General features: G+C 61.7%; 1 protein-coding gene across 1 annotated transcript in view; it reads right to left on the bottom strand.

The window, feature by feature from the left end:
- Positions 1-2,527: 2,527 nt before the first annotated feature.
- The window catches only part of CAPN5 (calpain 5), a 51,836-nt gene continuing 39,121 nt past the window's right edge, over positions 2,528-15,242 (bottom strand). Inside the window, exons 4-13 of the mRNA XM_006149969.3 lie at positions 13,639-13,847; positions 11,931-12,123; positions 10,970-11,163; positions 10,376-10,453; positions 9,406-9,601; positions 8,486-8,608; positions 7,145-7,341; positions 6,368-6,483; positions 5,766-5,902; positions 2,528-4,605 (exon numbers count right to left, since the gene is read on the bottom strand). Coding sequence (XP_006150031.1) covers positions 4,423-4,605; positions 5,766-5,902; positions 6,368-6,483; positions 7,145-7,341; positions 8,486-8,608; positions 9,406-9,601; positions 10,376-10,453; positions 10,970-11,163; positions 11,931-12,123; positions 13,639-13,847 — 1,626 coding nt within the window. The 3' untranslated portion in view covers positions 2,528-4,422. The remainder of the gene's footprint in view (positions 4,606-5,765; positions 5,903-6,367; positions 6,484-7,144; positions 7,342-8,485; positions 8,609-9,405; positions 9,602-10,375; positions 10,454-10,969; positions 11,164-11,930; positions 12,124-13,638; positions 13,848-15,242) is intronic.

The following is a 15,242-nucleotide window of genomic DNA, read 5'->3' as shown; positions in this document are numbered from 1 at the left end:
TGCTGGGGACGGGGGCCATCCTTACCGGGCCCTGGCTGCCCACTCTCAGTGGCCTGCCAGCCCGGGTGCTGCTGCTTCCTGCACGGATGACGGAGGGCTGGGTCAGGGGCCTGCCGCCGCAGACGCGCCCCTTCTGCTGGTCTTGCGGGCTCACAGTGGGTGTCTGTCTCTCCAGCGTCTCTCCCTCTTTCCTGCCCAGGCGGCCGTCCAGCCTGCACTGCCACCCTCCCCTCCTCACTCCAGAGCCTGCTCCCAGGAGGCGGAGTCGAGGGGCCTCCCAGGTCGGGGTGCGGTGACATCAGCGTGGGGGACGGGCTGTCCCTGTGGCCCAGAGGCTAACGTCCAGAGGCTGCCCTGCTCGGTGCAGAGAGCTTCCTGGCCATGTCCACGGGGGCGCTGAGCTCTTCCTGGCTGTGCCACTGACCGGCACGGGACCTGGGCAGGGCTGCCCATCCTGGCCTCTGGGGCCTCCGTCTCAGAGTCCGGTGGAGAGGCCTGTTCTGACCTGGCTGCTCACTGATTGGCTGGGGTCTCAGCCCTGCCTGCCCTCCCTGGCTGCCGTTCTGCCATCACTGGGCTGTTTGAGCTCAGAGAAGGTGCAGGCAGGGCAGACGGGAAGGAGGGGCCTAGCCAGACCCCAGTTGGTGCTTTCTCCTCCTCCCTGTACACACACAGCCCCTGCCCCTCACTTGCTTCCCAATGGCCCTCTCAGCCACGTCCCGTGAAGCCAGATTCTACACTGCCCCGCAGCTGGCTCTGGGTGGGGGGTGCCTGCTCCTCTATCATCTGGAAATGTTGCCAAACCAGCCGACTAGGAGAAGCCCTCGTGGAACAGGACACACGGAAACTGAAGTGAACATGGATTTATTTCTTCTTCTTTTTTTTTTTTTTTTTTTTTTAGGGAGATTTTTGCTATAAGGTATGTGACATGCTAGAGAGACAGAGAGACAGAAAGTGAGAAATCACCCCCCAGGGGGGATGGCCACACCATCCTTTCTCCTCCATTCTCCTCTTGGGATTTTTGGCATGCATGCACATGTGCCTGGAGTGAGTTTCAAGTCACCAGATCTAGGACTTGAACCGCGGTCGACCATGTGGGAGTCCAGCACACCCACTGCTATGCCACCTGCTAGCCACCAAACATGGGATTTCAAAAGGGAAGAGGGAAGGTTGGCCGTTGTCTAGCAGTTAAGAGAGCTAGAACCCCCATGGCTGCCCAGAGTTCGAATCCTGGCTCCTGCGGCTTGAAAACCACACCAGGAGCATCTGTGCGTCCCAGATCCGGACCGGATGGAGACACAAAGAAGGGATTGTGTGAGGGACCACGCCCCCTCGGTGGGAGCTTTCTCCCTCTTCTGTCTCTCTCTGATGAACGCACTTGTCCTCTGGCAATTAGAAGGGGTGGGGCAAGGAAGAGTACAGGAAATGGGGTCTCAAGGGATGCTCACCAAGCCTTGGCACTTTCTCCTGCCCCCGTCACCCCCTGCCATGCCTGCAGCTGCCCCATCAGTCACTTTTCCAGGAGCAGCCCAGGTAAAGAGGCGTCAGCCACTGGAGTGTCTGCCAAGACCTGACGGAGGGTGGGGGGTGGTGGGGTGGTGTGGTGTGTGCGCTCGCGCAGAAAAATGGCCCGACAGCGCCACCTGCTGGGCGCAGGCTCCCTCAGCGCCAGATTCTGATCCCCCTCCCGCGCTGGCACCTAAGCCCGGCCGCCCGGATTGGAGCTGCTCTGGAGCTTGGTCCTGCTCCCGGACTGACACCTGCCACCAATCTCAGTGCCTGTCGCTCTGGACTCACCTGTCCGGGCCTGCGGGCTAGGTGGAGCACGAGCATCAGCCCCCACCCCACGATGGAATAGTGGGGCCCTGAGAGGAGCAGGGCGCCCCTCTCAGCAGGCACAGGGCTGGGCTGGGAGGGAAGTGGACTGAGCTGCAGGGTCGGGAGGGCAGTAAGAGCCCGGCCTGGGTCCACCCCGCACCCAGGAACTGCCAGGCAGTCCCCGAGCCCATAGCGGCAGTCTCCCACGCCTGGTGGGGAGCCCAGGGATGGCTCCTGTCCGTGTGGCCTCCCGCTGCACCCTCCCCCAGTAGGCTGCAGACCCTCCTGCCCCTCCTCTTTGCTGGGGGCTCACAGAGGGTGTCGCAGTGGTCCTCGGTCTGCCCCAACCCTGCTTTTCCCCACTGCCCTGGCTTCCCCACACTCCCAGCACCCCGTCCTCTTCCTGGGCCCTTCACATGGCACTTCCACCTCAACAGGCGGGCGCGGACTTAGCAGGCAGGACCCAGTGCCCGCCTGACAGCCCTCTGCAGTGCATTTGTCCCCTCCAGGCTCTGGGGCCAGCCCGGTGCAGATTGGCTAAGTGACAGAAGCAGAGCCTGTCTGGTCACGATGACCTCCGCTCGATGTTCCAGCACAGCCTGTGACTCCCAAGTCCCCCCACCCCCGGGCGTCCCTCTGACCAGGGGACAGTCACCCAGGCCTATGTATTCCCTCCCTCCCTGCAGAGGGACAGACAGACACGGGAAGGTCTTTCTGGAACTGCAGTAACATTTATTCTGAGAGAGCAGGACTTGTCTCCCCAGTCTGGCGGAAGGCCCTGAGGAGTGAGGCCAGGTCCAGGGACCCCACCATCCACACGCGGGGGGCTCCAGGGCCCTGTGGCTGCATGCAGGGGACTAAGCAATCACTCCCCCTGCCGCCTTCCTCACCTGCCCAAGCCTAAGGCCTCTGGGGAACTAGGGACCTGCCCCCACTGCCAGGAGCCCGCCTGGCCCACCTCAAGGGGCAGGAACAAGGGCAGGGCCGCAGCCAGCCCTGCTGGGGGGTGGGAAGCAGTGCTGGCCTGGCAGGGCTGTCCCTTCGTCCTGCCGGGCCACCACCTAGGGGACACTGCTGAGCAAAGACCTAGCACGCCCCTCCCCACCCCCACCGAGCCTTCGTTTCCAACACTGAGAGGTGGCGATTCCATGGGGCAGAGGAAGGGGCTATGGGCTCTTGCCCAGCACTTGTTAGTCGGGTGCCGGGGCGCGAGGACCGGTGGCCCCACTCGGTAGAAGGTGGAAACCGAGGCACAGGAGGTTTCAGTGACCTGCTCCTGGTTGTGTGCGGCGTCCCAGCCCAGGCCCATATCCCGCTCTCCAGAGGGAAACCCCCGATTGTCCTGTCTTTCCGTTCCGGCCCCTCTTGTGGTCCAGGCCAGGGCCCAGGAGCTGAGCCAGCAGCGGAGCCAGGAGGCAAAGGCACTCCCACCGGGACCGGGAGTCCCACATTCAGGTCCCATCCTCGAAACACCTGCACTCCCTCGCCGGCCGCGGAGAGCCCAAAGACCTAAGCAGCCGTGGTGCCGGCTCTCATGGAGGCCTCCTGGGCCAGCACAGAGCCTCCTTGTCAGCCGCCTCCAGACCTCGGCGAGGGACATCTCCCATGTCCCTCCCCATGGGGAACCCAAACGAAACCAGAGAAGCAGCAAAACCAGAGTCAAGAGAAAAGGGGGGGGGCTTTCCGCCTTCCCTTAAAATCACCTGGCCAGAACTGACGTTATTCTTAGAACAGAAGGGATATAAAACAGCGAGGACGAAAGGTACGTTTGGTCCAGGCGGCAGGACGAGCCTGTCCTCTCGGCTGTGTTGGGGACGTCGGCGGAGGGCCGCCTCAGGCAGGAACAGATCTCCCACCAAGCCCAGCAGTGGCCTGACCCTGGCAGGCCTGGCACCACACCCCCGGGGCCCCTCCTCCCAGGTGAAGCCAGGGTCTTGCGGCAAAGGGGCCTGCCTCGGGTGGCCGCAGCCCGCGCCTGGCCCCGGACCTCTGGTGCACACGCTCCAGCATCAGGCAGGGGAGGCAGGAAGACACCCCTCACTCAGGGCCTCTGCCACCGCCCCACCTGTAAACGAGGGGGCCGGGAACGGGTCAGAACCTGGAATGAGAAGGTGCGTCTGCCTCTGAGAGGACCTGACGCAGAAATGAGGCCCCAGGCCAGGGCAGGGCCCAGCTTTCCCTGGAGCCTCGTGGGCGCCATTTAGTCATTTGGCAAATCTCTGCTGAATGAATGCAACGGATGGGGGAGCGGACAGGACTAGAGAGTGAACGGCCGTCACCTGCGAGAGGGGGGTCAGGGACATGGCAGTTTGTGTGTAAACAAGTGACATCTTCTTGGCACGCCTCAGCCGACAGCAGGGCCTTGGGAAAATGTCTTCAAAGGGTAGAGTCCCTTAGCAGTGGTGACAGCTGGGGTGGGGAGGGCGTGTTTTAACCTCAGGCAAGAAGACTCCCTGGGAACAAGGAATGTTTTAGGGCCTCAGAGAGGGTCACAGAGCAAATTGGGAGAGGGAAAAAGACGCCAGTGCCCTGGCTCCTGGGCTGGTCCCAGGCTGGGCAGACATGCAGGTGCTGAGGAAGGTGGGAGCCGGGCGGGGGGCAGCGTCAGACCGCCACGAGGGAGGTACTGCTGAGGACGCACACCGCCACGGTGCCCGGCAGGTCGCTGGGCTGCCGGCTGCTGCGGTCTTGGAGGTGCAGGGTGTGCAGGGCCTGCAGGTCGTCCGGATCCGCCTTCAGGTGCACCTGGCCCAGGAACTCGTCCTTCAGGACCCGGTGGTTCCAGATCTGGGAGGAGACAGAGCCTGTGGGAGGGGCCATCTCCTCCAGGACAGGAAAGGGGTGGGCACTGGCAGGAGTTGAACCTGATTCCTGGAGGGGAAGCTGGCTGAGGAGAAGGGGCTCTGGGTGCCTGCCTGACCAGGAACCTCGGACCAGGATGAGTTCCTTCTAGAGGCTTGGGCTCCCCCCCACACATACAAAGTTAAATCAGGGGACCAGTCGGTGGTGTAATGGTTATGTCGCCGGATTCCCACATAGCTGACCATGGCTCTAGTCCTGGACCCAGCATCTTAAAACTCACACCGGGCACATGTGTGTGCATGTCCAAAATCCCGAGAGGAGAATGGAGGAGAAGGGATTGCAGCGTGGCTATCCCCCCTGGGGGGGGATCTCTCCCTTTCTATCTCTGTCTCTCCAGTGAGTGCACATGCCCTATAGCAAAAATCTCTCTCTCAAAAAAAACCCCAAATAAAGTTTAATCAGTTATGTCAGCTCTGCATCTCCCTGGGTGAATTGGACGAAGGACACCCCCAGTTTGGCTTCCCCATATTTAACATGGGAGTCGGATCAACTGTTCCCAGGGGTCCCTCCAGCCCCAACATCCACGGGCCTGTGATTTGACCCAGTGGGACCCAGTGTTAAGAAAAGTTGGAACATCTACGCTGGTCCCGCCGGGCACCCGAGTGTTTGTTTACGGATGGTTTCTCACCCCGAGAGATGCTGGTCTGGGCCTGGGGACAGGGCAGCTCCTGCTAATGAACTCGGGATTGCTGTCTGCCAGCTACCTCGGCAGAGACGACAAGGCCAGGCCAGGGACACCGGCTTTCTGACCCCTGCTCCAGGCCTTAGGACACGGCCACCAAACCAGCCACCTCTGCATAGTACAACTGTCCCAGAGGATCCTGACCCAGAGTGGAGTGTGACCACAGTTTTCAAGGCTCTGGGAGAGGTCAGGAGAGGTGACCACTGTCCCCGGCCAGCCCCTGCTGCTGTCAGAATGACACTGGTTAATCTGACTCGTCCCCCATGGAGGGCGACTCCAGAGCAGCAGGAGGGGAACTGGAATGCCCATGGCCACACCAGAGCAGGGACAGACCAAGAACTAGAAGCCGGCTGCACGGGCCCTGCCCTCCGAGCGGGGAGCTTGGCCTGGATGGTGAGCTCACCTGGACAGTGACGGGCTGGCCCGGCTTCTTGCGGTAGAAGACGCCTTTCACGTTGAACTCAGGGGTCGAGGTGCCCTTCTTCACGGCTGAGCGGACTTTGTCCCCCTCACACTTGATGACCACGTAAGAGTTGGCCCCTAGAGAGGGGGAGTGGGAGGTGGGGTGAGGGCAGGGCTGGAGGGGACAGAGGTCTAGGAGGGCAGCCATCCACGTGGGTTTGGTTACTCAGGTGATGGGGAAACCAAAGCTTGACCCATCTCCAGTCCCTTGAGGCCTAGAGACAGGCAGACTGGCTGGGGTACCTGGTCCTCTCTGGCCTCCGGGCCTCTACCCATCCTGCTGCCCCCTGCCTAGAGAACCTTGCTACCTCTTTTAACCAAGCTATCTACCTTATTATTTTCTCAGCCTGGAGAAAGACCCCCTCCTCCAGGGAGCCTTCCCTGAGCTCTCCCTGCCAGCTGTTTTTCCTTGAATCTGGCTGCTCCACCACCCCGTGAGCAGGAGGTAGATGCTAGACCCTAGGTGGCAAGACCTGCAAGGGAGAGCTCTGTGGGTGGAGGCTCAGGCTGGCAGGGTGGGCATGGGGCAACTGACATGCTCACCTGTAGGGGAGTCTTTGAGGCCAGCAGCTCCTAGGACGTGGACCTGGGTCACCTGCTGGGGGTAGCCACACAGGGAGCTCCAGCAGGTGCGGGGTGGCTCGTCCAGACACAGCTCCCTGGACGGGTGGGGAGAGGAGGACAGAGCCAGGGAGGTGGGTGGGTGTGATTCCCTGAGCGCCTCCTGTGGCCAAGCCACTGCTGGAGGGCGTCCTCACACAGCTCAGGGCCGGCCATGATGGCACCCCGTTACCGTGGAGGAAGCTCCGGGCTCAGCCCAGGAAGCGGCAGGACCCAGGGTCACTGACCCAGCACCAACCGCCTCCTGGCTCTGGAGGCGGCAGGGCACACTGTCCTGGGACTGAACTGGGGCTGCGGACCAAGGTGGGAGGGCAGCGTGGGACCCCTAGGTCTACACTTGGCTCCACTGGACCCCAGAGCCAGCCTCCAGGGGACAGAGAACTGTGGTGACAAGAACTCGACTCGAGTTGGACGGGCCACCCCTGGCCGTTTGTGACCTCGGACCACCTCCCACCCTTGATCCCCTCTTCTCATCTGTGAAATGGGAGAGTCAGGGCCCGGCTCAGGGGACCCAGGGGGAGCAGCTCTGTGACCGTGGAGTGCAGTGCACCCCTGATGCCGGGAGCGGGGAGAGAGGCAGGACACCGCCGCCCACCCGGTGGCTGGCTCCACGCTGGGCCACATGCTGAGCAGCTTGGCCACAGGGCCCCGTCGCCACCTGCCACCCGTCCAGCTGCCTGGGTGGGCCAGCCTGCGCACCTGCAGTTGGAGGGCACGTCGGTGAAGACGCGGAGCAGGAACTCGCCGGTGTGGCCCGGCTCGAAGGTGGTGGGGATGATGACGTAGCGGCCCTCGGGCTGGTCGGTGCGCAGGAAGACGCTGCGCGAGTTGATGTAGATGGAGCTGGCGGCCTTCTGCTGCAGGCTGTGCATGCGGTACTGGCGGTTCTCCTCCACCTGTGGGGCAGGTGGGTGGGCACGCGGCACTCCCAGCCCACTCCCCTCACCGCGTGCCGCGCAGCCAGGAGGCCCCGTCTATGTGGAGTTTCTGGACGGGCCAATCTGCAGGCAGAAGTCTGCCAAGGGCTGGGGAGGGAGACCCAGGGGTTGGCAATGATGACTAAGGGGGCAGGGGTGTTCTGGGGGTGACCGAGATGCCCTGGAGTCGCTGCGTGATGGCCTACAACTGTGGGCAGCACGGTAAGCCTGGACTGGTGGGCCCTCAGCGGGTATGCTGTGGTCTCAGAGTTCTCTCAGTGGAAGCTGCTAAGAAGCGGGGAGGGCGGGGACCAGCGGATGGCGTGCATAATGGTGACGTCGCTGGACTCCTACCTCGCGACTTAAACCTCACGCAGGGCATGTGTGCGTGCCCAAGATCCCAAGGGGGAGAGTGGAGGAGAAGGGACTGCGGTGTGGCCATCCCCCCTGGGGGGAGATTTCTCGCTTTCTGTCTCTCTGTCTCTCCAGTGAGCACACATGCCCTATAGCAAAAATCTCTCTAAAAAAACATGAAAGGCAGGGAGGGTGAAAGGAGCCCCTCGATAACAGTCCTGTCACAAGAGAACCAAGAATCACGATCTCAGTGGCCATGAAATGAGATCACCAGGACTTGCTGGACAATTCCGGAAACAAGTGCCGCCATATGTCACAGGGACGTTAGGGAAGGTCGTGGCATGCCACACACCAGCACGTGCCAGCTCACCACGCAGCACTCCACATGCCAGGACTCAGCTCCGACCGCCCTACAACCTGTGGTTCCTGAAGTTCTGGGGACTGACGCGCATGTGTGGACCCACGTGTGGATGGGCCCCACACCCGGGTATGCCAACACGCCGAAGGCCTCAGGTTCCAGGCCAGGGAGCGGCGTGCCCAAGGGAGGCCTCCTCCCAGCATCCAATCCAGCCAGGCTCGGGAGGGCGCCCTCCTGTGGGTCTGTGGGTCTCAGAGCCCAGGCTGAGCGCTCTGGCAGAAGCCCCTCCCAGGCAGCCCCCAGGTCAGCCAGTACGGCTGGGGCGCTGGGCGAGGCCAGTCACCAGGAGTGCCCGGTGGTGTTCTCCCCAGGCCCGCCCCCGCTCAGCCGCAGCAGGTCCCAGGGCCTCACCTTGTAGATGTCGAAGCCGATGGCCAGGTTCTCACCCTTGCCCTCCCTGCGGGTGGACCGCTTGGGCCGCTGCTGGATGCAGATGAGCACCTCGTCCTCGGGCTTCCGGACGTCGAAGACGTACTGTGGGCATGGCCAGGGAGACTGTGCTGAGACGCGGCACTGCGGGGCGCCCTGGGAGCTGGCCGGCCGGGCGCTGCCTCCCTGAGTCTGAGTCTCTCCTCTGGCCGACAGGCCCACCAGCACCAAGGCTGGGAGGCCCCGGTAGACAACAGAGCCCCCCAGAGCTGGCCCGCAGCTGTGCGGGACAAAGGCTCCTCAGGCATGAGACCAGCTGCTGTCCTGTGGTGACCATGGAAGCCGCAGGGGTGGGGTCCCCGTCCAGCAGCCCAGCCTGGCCACGCTCCCGGAGAAGGGAAGGATCCTGCCATGGGGGGAGCCGACCCAGTGCCCCTGTGACTCCGGACAAGACACTGGTCCATCCTTCAGTGCTGTTCCCTTTTTATTCTTTAGGATATTGTCATAGGGCTCATGAAAGACACAGAGAGGGAAGGTGAGAAATCTCCCCAAAGGAGGATGGCCACACTGCAATCCCTTCTCCATTCTCTCGGGGTTCTGGGTATGCACACACGTGCCCAGCGGGAGTTTCAGGCTGCCAGGACGGGGGCTCAAACTGCGCTGGGCCATATGGGAGTCCAGCACCTTAACCACCACGCCACCTGCTGCCCTAGCTGTTCCTTATTTTGCTGTCTACACGACCGATTGTGAGGCTTCGTGAACCCAAACGGAACTGGCGTGCCCATCCAAGCCCCACTGCAGACAGGTAAACCGAGGCCCAGGAGGGACAGGGGATGCACCCTTCAGCTGGCCGCAGCTGCAGGGGTTGGCGGCCCCGAGAGCTCACGGCCGGAAGAGCCCACCTGCGGGTTCTGGAAGAAGGTGTCCTTGTGGTTGATGCAGCCCCCACTGCGGTTGCGCCGTGGGTCCTCGTGCCGCGTCCAGGCGCCGCGTAGCCGGGCCTCCTCCCACGTCTTGTGGACGCTCAGGTAGGACGTGTTGATGAGGCGGCACTTGATGACATCCGTGAAGTACCGGCACACGTCCTCGAAGGTCATCCTAGGCGCAGAGGGCTCAGCGGCACCCCCTGCGCCCTGCCCCTCCTGCTCCCGCTCCCCCTGCTCCTCCCTCGGCCTGTTTCCTCATTTGTAAAGCGTGGATGCACCAAGGTGCCCCCTCACAGAGGTGCCCGCTGGAGTGATGCAGGAGGCCTGGAAATCTGGGGCTGGCCCCAGCAGGTCTCTGTAGCCAGGCGTGGTGACAGTCACCATGCACGGTGCACCTCCAGGGGTCTGTGCGGTGGGAGGTGTGGGAGGCACTCCACAAACACATAAAGGAAAAGCCTCAGGAAGGGGCCCCTTCCAGACAGCGGGGTTCTCATTTACTCCATCCCGAGCCAGAAGACAGGGAGGTTCTGTCCACCGGAGCCCAGGCCTGGGCCTGGGTGGCCTGGGCAGTGGCTCCCCTGGCCTGCATGAGGCCCTCCCTGCCCCCGCCGTACATAGTGCGCCCTGAAACCCCCCAGAAGTGGCTGTGAGTCGGACTGAATGCAGCTGAGGGCACGCAGCTGGGTGACACAGGAGGATGGCAGGGCTCTGGGCGGGGCTTCTGCCTCCTGCCGACCCATGCCGCCCAGCTCCCCGGGCTCTCCTGTCTTCCCACCCTGTGCTCTCGCCTCTGGGCCTGGCCTCCTCACCCACCTAGAGCTGGCCTGCACCCCAAGCCTCAGTTCAGGAGCCAGCTCCTCTCAGATGCCCCCCTTCCCTACCTCCTCTCGGCAACCGGCTGCTGGTGCCCCGTCCTGTGTGCCCCCAGTGCCAGGCCGGCACTCACCAGAACTCGCCGTCGTCCTGCACGGTCACGCCCATCTTCTCCCGCTCACTTTTGCTCACTTTCTGCCACTCCTCTGAGCTGGGATGGGGCAGGAGAGCGGGGACAGCATGAGAAGCATAAGAGGAAGGGCCCGCCAGGACCGGGCTGGTCCGGGAGACGAGGCACGAGGGCCCACTTGGCACAGCTCAGCACCTGGCCTCCTGTGGGGTGGGGTGGTCAGGGCACCCGGGCACCACCCAGCCCCTAGGAGGCCCTGTCTGCCCTCCTGCAGGGCACTGTGGGTGGCTACCATGCAAGGGCACGGCAGGCTGGGAGCAAGGCTGCAGGCTGGGGAGGGGCTCCTTCACGGGGCACCAGCCCCATCCTCTCCTGGCCTCGGCCAGGTCATGGGCCCAACACCCAAGTTGCTCTGGCTGGCCAACCCAGATTCTTGTCTCCCGCAGGTCAGCCCTTCCCTTCCAGGCTTTGCTCACCCACCCCACATGCCTGCTGTCTCCTAATGCACCCTTCTCCCAGATCTTTCAAGGCCCAGTCCCAGTGCCACCTCCTCCAGGAAGCCCACATGCCCTGCTCCACCCCTACCCCCAACCTCACGTGTCACTCCAGGGCCCGTTCCACTCGCGCTCGCCCCAGGGGTTCCGCAGGCGGATCATGTCCAGCTTCTCCGACTTGAAGAAGGCCAGCAGGCCATGGCCCAGGCGCACCTTGCGGACATCGGTGACAGCGTACGCGTGGCCCTTCACCAGGCCACACGCCAGGCGGGCCTCCATGTCAGCTGCTGTCACTGCCTGTGGGAGGACACAGGTCCTCAGGAGCATACCCTGTTCTGTGTGAGTGTGTGTGTGAGTGTGTGTGAGTGTGTGTGAGAGTGTGTGAGTGTGTGTGTGAGTGTGTGTGAGTGAGTGTGAGAGTGTGTGAGTGTGTGTGTGAGTGTGTGTGAGTGTGTGTGAGAGTGTGTGAGTGTGTGTGAGTGTGTGTGTGAGTGTGTGTGTGTGTGTGGTGGAGGGTGAGGGGAGAAGGGCTGAATTCCCAGACTTTCCCAGGCGCCCGGGGCAGGAGCCAGGGTGAAGGAAGGTGCCCGCAGCAGGGTGAGCCGGGGCTGCTGGGCCAGCTGACAGCAGTTGAGGAATTTGAGAGCTGATTTAAACATTGGCTGAAAATCAGCCGTGGTGAGTCACACACAGAAGTGACCAGGTCCCGGTGTGGCTGCTGATTTTCCCGGGAGCTCGTCCATCAGCACGGCCAAGGCAGCTAAGCCTGGGCTCTAATGTGCTGCCCTGGGTCCCGGCTCCCTTCACGGTGAGTCTGTGGTCCCCGGGTGCCCCATCGCGCTGGGGACATGTGGTGTGGGCTCCTTCCCCTTCTGTTTGCCCTGGGCTGCGAGGGCCTCAAAGTGGGCATGGCAGGACAGTTTTGGGGTGGGGAAGGGCGCTGGGGCTGGGGCTGCTCCCCAGCCAGGCTCAGGGCTGGGTTTGTGAGCTGCCCTGGGTGCTCCGCCTGCCTAGCCCAGCCAGGTTGGCAAAGGGGCAGAGCCCCAGGGCCTCCATGGTCTGACCTTGATGGAGGCGCTGATGAGGCCGCCCCGGCTGTGCACCTTCAGCATGCGCTCGAACAGCTGGCTCCTCCTGGCCTCGTCGTTGGCGAAGTCCCCCTCAGTGAGGTCAATGGGTTCGGAGACGCCGCCCGTGAAGTCTACCAGCGCGTCGGCCGTGTTGCCTCCGTCCAGGGCCTGGTAGCAGCCGGCCAGCCTGGGCAGTCAAGTGGAAGAACACACAGCTTGCACTCCCTGTGGGCCTAAACGCTCACACCCAAGACTTCCCGTGTAAGTATTTAACAGAGAAGTCAAGCAACCCACCAAGATCACGCTGCAGGCCACAGCAGAGCCGACGCCAGAACCCAGTCTCGCCCCCTAGGTCCACGTCCACCCACAGACAGCCACCACTTCATGGCTCAAATTATCTTAAGCCTCAGCAGCTCCATCTTCAGCTAGATGTGCAAAAACCAAGCACTTCTTTCCTAAAGCATTAAAACCTCATATAGCTTTTGGCACCAATTCTGCACAAGTAATATGATGAAGTTTATTAGTAGTAGCTTCTGATGTGCCAGAGAGAGACAGAGTTTGGAAAGTAGAAAGTACTCTCATGAGGAAGGTTGCACCACAATCCCGCCTCTATTTCTCCCTCCTTTCAGGATCTGGGGCATGTACACACATGTGCCCCCAGTGGTTTTTAGAGAGTTTTTTTTTTTTTTTCTATAGGACACATGCACTCACCGGAGAGAGAGAGACAGAAAGCAGGAAATCACCCCTGGGAGGATGACCACACGCACGCACATGTGCCTGCTGTGTTTCAAGCAGCCGGGTCCAGGACTCGAACAGTATTCAACTACGCGAGAGTCCAGTGACATAACCATTATGCCATCTGCTGGTCTCTGCCGCAAGTGATTTTTCAAGCTACTGAGTCTGAGACCCAGAACGTGCAGTTGGTCATGTGGGACCCAGTCACCGTAACCAGCAGGCCAAGGGCTGGTGGAAGTACCATGATTTATAATGACGATAGAACAGAAATAACTAGGGACCAGCAGATGGCGTAATTGTTACAGTGCTGGACTCCCACACAGTCAATAGCAGTTTGAGCCCTGGACCTGGCGGTTTGAAGCTCATGCCGGGTGCATGTGAGTACGTGCTCAAAATCCCGACAGGAGAATGCAGGAGAAAGGATGACGGCATGGCCATCCCCCAGGGGCTCATGTCTCACTTCCTGTCTCTCTCTCTGGCACGTGCACATGCCCTTTAGCAAAAATCTCTCAAAACAAAACAAAACAAAGAACAGAAATGACTGAAAACGTCTAGCAAACGGGAATGGGTTTTAAAAGCTAACGCATCTAGAGCGCTAAATGGGCTTGGGGACAAGCCCTGGAAAAGAATTCCTGTGCTGGGGAAGATGCCGGAGCTTGCTTGTCGCTGTGTGAGAAAGCAGACGAGCTGGGCTCCGGTTATACTTCAATCGTGTACGCGATAAGCCGCTTAACATATTGGGTCGCTGGGAAAGTCATGATGCGTTTTTGCATAGGGAAATACAGAAAAATACATCGTGACCTCAGACATCGAGCGCCTTTTGTGCGTGACACACGGTCGGCTGTGGTCCAGGCTCTGAGCGCTGGCTCTGCATTAGCCCCTAGCCCCTCGTGCCTGGAGGCCGCCCCCACTGCTGCCCAGCTGCCCAGAGCATGCCCGCCCCATGCTCACCACGGCTGCCACCTACTTGGCGTAAGCCTTCTCCACCAACGCACACCAGAACTCGTTGCGGGAGTTGGAGTGGCAGTAGATGAGCTGGTTGTTGACCGTGGGCAGCCGGTCATCGACGACCACGTCCACCCACTCCCCGAAGCGCCAGAAGTGGAAGTGGAAGATGCCTGCATAGCTGTCAGGCTTCTCGGGGTCCCACTCCTGCTCCTTCCAGTCTGGGATGACCTGCGTGGGGACAGTGGGTAGGGTGAGGACACGCTGAGGGCATATCTGGGGTCCCCCAAGCAGATGACAGCAGAAGCAACCCTTCACCTTGTCAGCAGGTGGCAACCTGCTGGGCCTGCGGAGCAGGAGCTGAGTGGGGCTGAAGCCCATCGGGACTTGACCAGCTCCTTCTAGAAGAAAACCACCCCAGGCACAAGGCAGCGCCGCACCAGGAGCCCTAACTGCTGGGGCCACACCAGCCTGCACACACAGACCTCAGTCCAGAGTCCTCCCCACCCCTGCACCATCGAGGATGTGCTTATGCTCTTGTTTACGGGCCTCCGGCCTTCCTCGGGGACGCTGGCAAATGGATGCTCCCAGTGGGGCATCGGAGACCAAGAAAATGAAAACGCTAACTGCAGTGAGAGAGGTGCACCCACTGAGGCTGTGCCAGCAACACAGCGCCTGCCAGGGCTGGTGCAGGGCGGGCAGTTGGCTGGGCTGCCCCCGAGCCTCCCAGTATATTTCGGGGACTCACTGACACAGTAGGGGAGGACGCCAACGCAGGCTGACTCGTGGTTTCCTTACCCACCACCTGAGCCACCCTCTGGTTAAAGCTGTGTCCTTTCTGGCTAAAAACTCCTAGGCCAGCCTCCCAGCCTCTCCCGACACAGAAAGCCGTGTCTACAGTGGGTCACGTGCAGGGAGGGGTTAATGTCCCCACTGCACAGAAAGGAAGGCTGAAGTCCAGCGAGAAGCATGACGCAGCCTGAGGCGCAGAGCGAGGGGGCTCCTGGGCTGAGCACATGCCTGACGCACTGCCTCCCCCCACCCTCTGTTCCCACCTGCCCGGCTCTGAGTGCTCCGGCCGAGGTGGGCAGGAAGCACGGGGAGCCCACGCAGGGCTCTGGGAGCCAGTGCTGGGGCCCGGCATGATCATTAGCTGAAGCCAGGGCTTGGCCCTGAGCCCTCTGTGTCTCAAGGAGCAGCTAATGAGGCTCGAGGGCCTGGAGACCCAGAGTCGGGGATCCCTGTGAGCCTCAGCTTCCCCGCCTGCCTCACAGCCACCACGCTGTCCAGGGTGGGTGCAGCTCAGCCTTCTCAGCCGGGCACCAAGTGGACGAGGTGGGCCCTCACGTGTACACACACTGCAAGCCCTCCCACACCACGTCTGCTACACCAGACGCCCAGGAGGCCTGGGAAGTGGCTCGTTCACATAAACTGAAACGTGTGTGTGTGTGCGTGTGTGTGTGTGTGTGCACAGGATGTGGAGTAAAACATGCGTGTGTGTACAGGACACGGGCTGAAATGTGTGTGTGTACAGGACACGGGCTGAAACGTGTGTGTGTACAGGACACAGACTGAAATGTGTGTGTACAGGACACAGACTGAAACATGCGTGTGTGTACAGGACAC

This window comes from Tupaia chinensis, unplaced genomic scaffold (genome assembly GCF_000334495.1).
Source record: "Tupaia chinensis unplaced genomic scaffold, TupChi_1.0 Scaffold000274_1, whole genome shotgun sequence".
NCBI classification, from domain to species: Eukaryota; Metazoa; Chordata; class Mammalia; order Scandentia; family Tupaiidae; genus Tupaia; species Tupaia belangeri.
The sequence above is the reverse complement of the archived record's forward strand: the minus strand, read 5'-3'. Positions and strand labels throughout refer to the sequence as shown.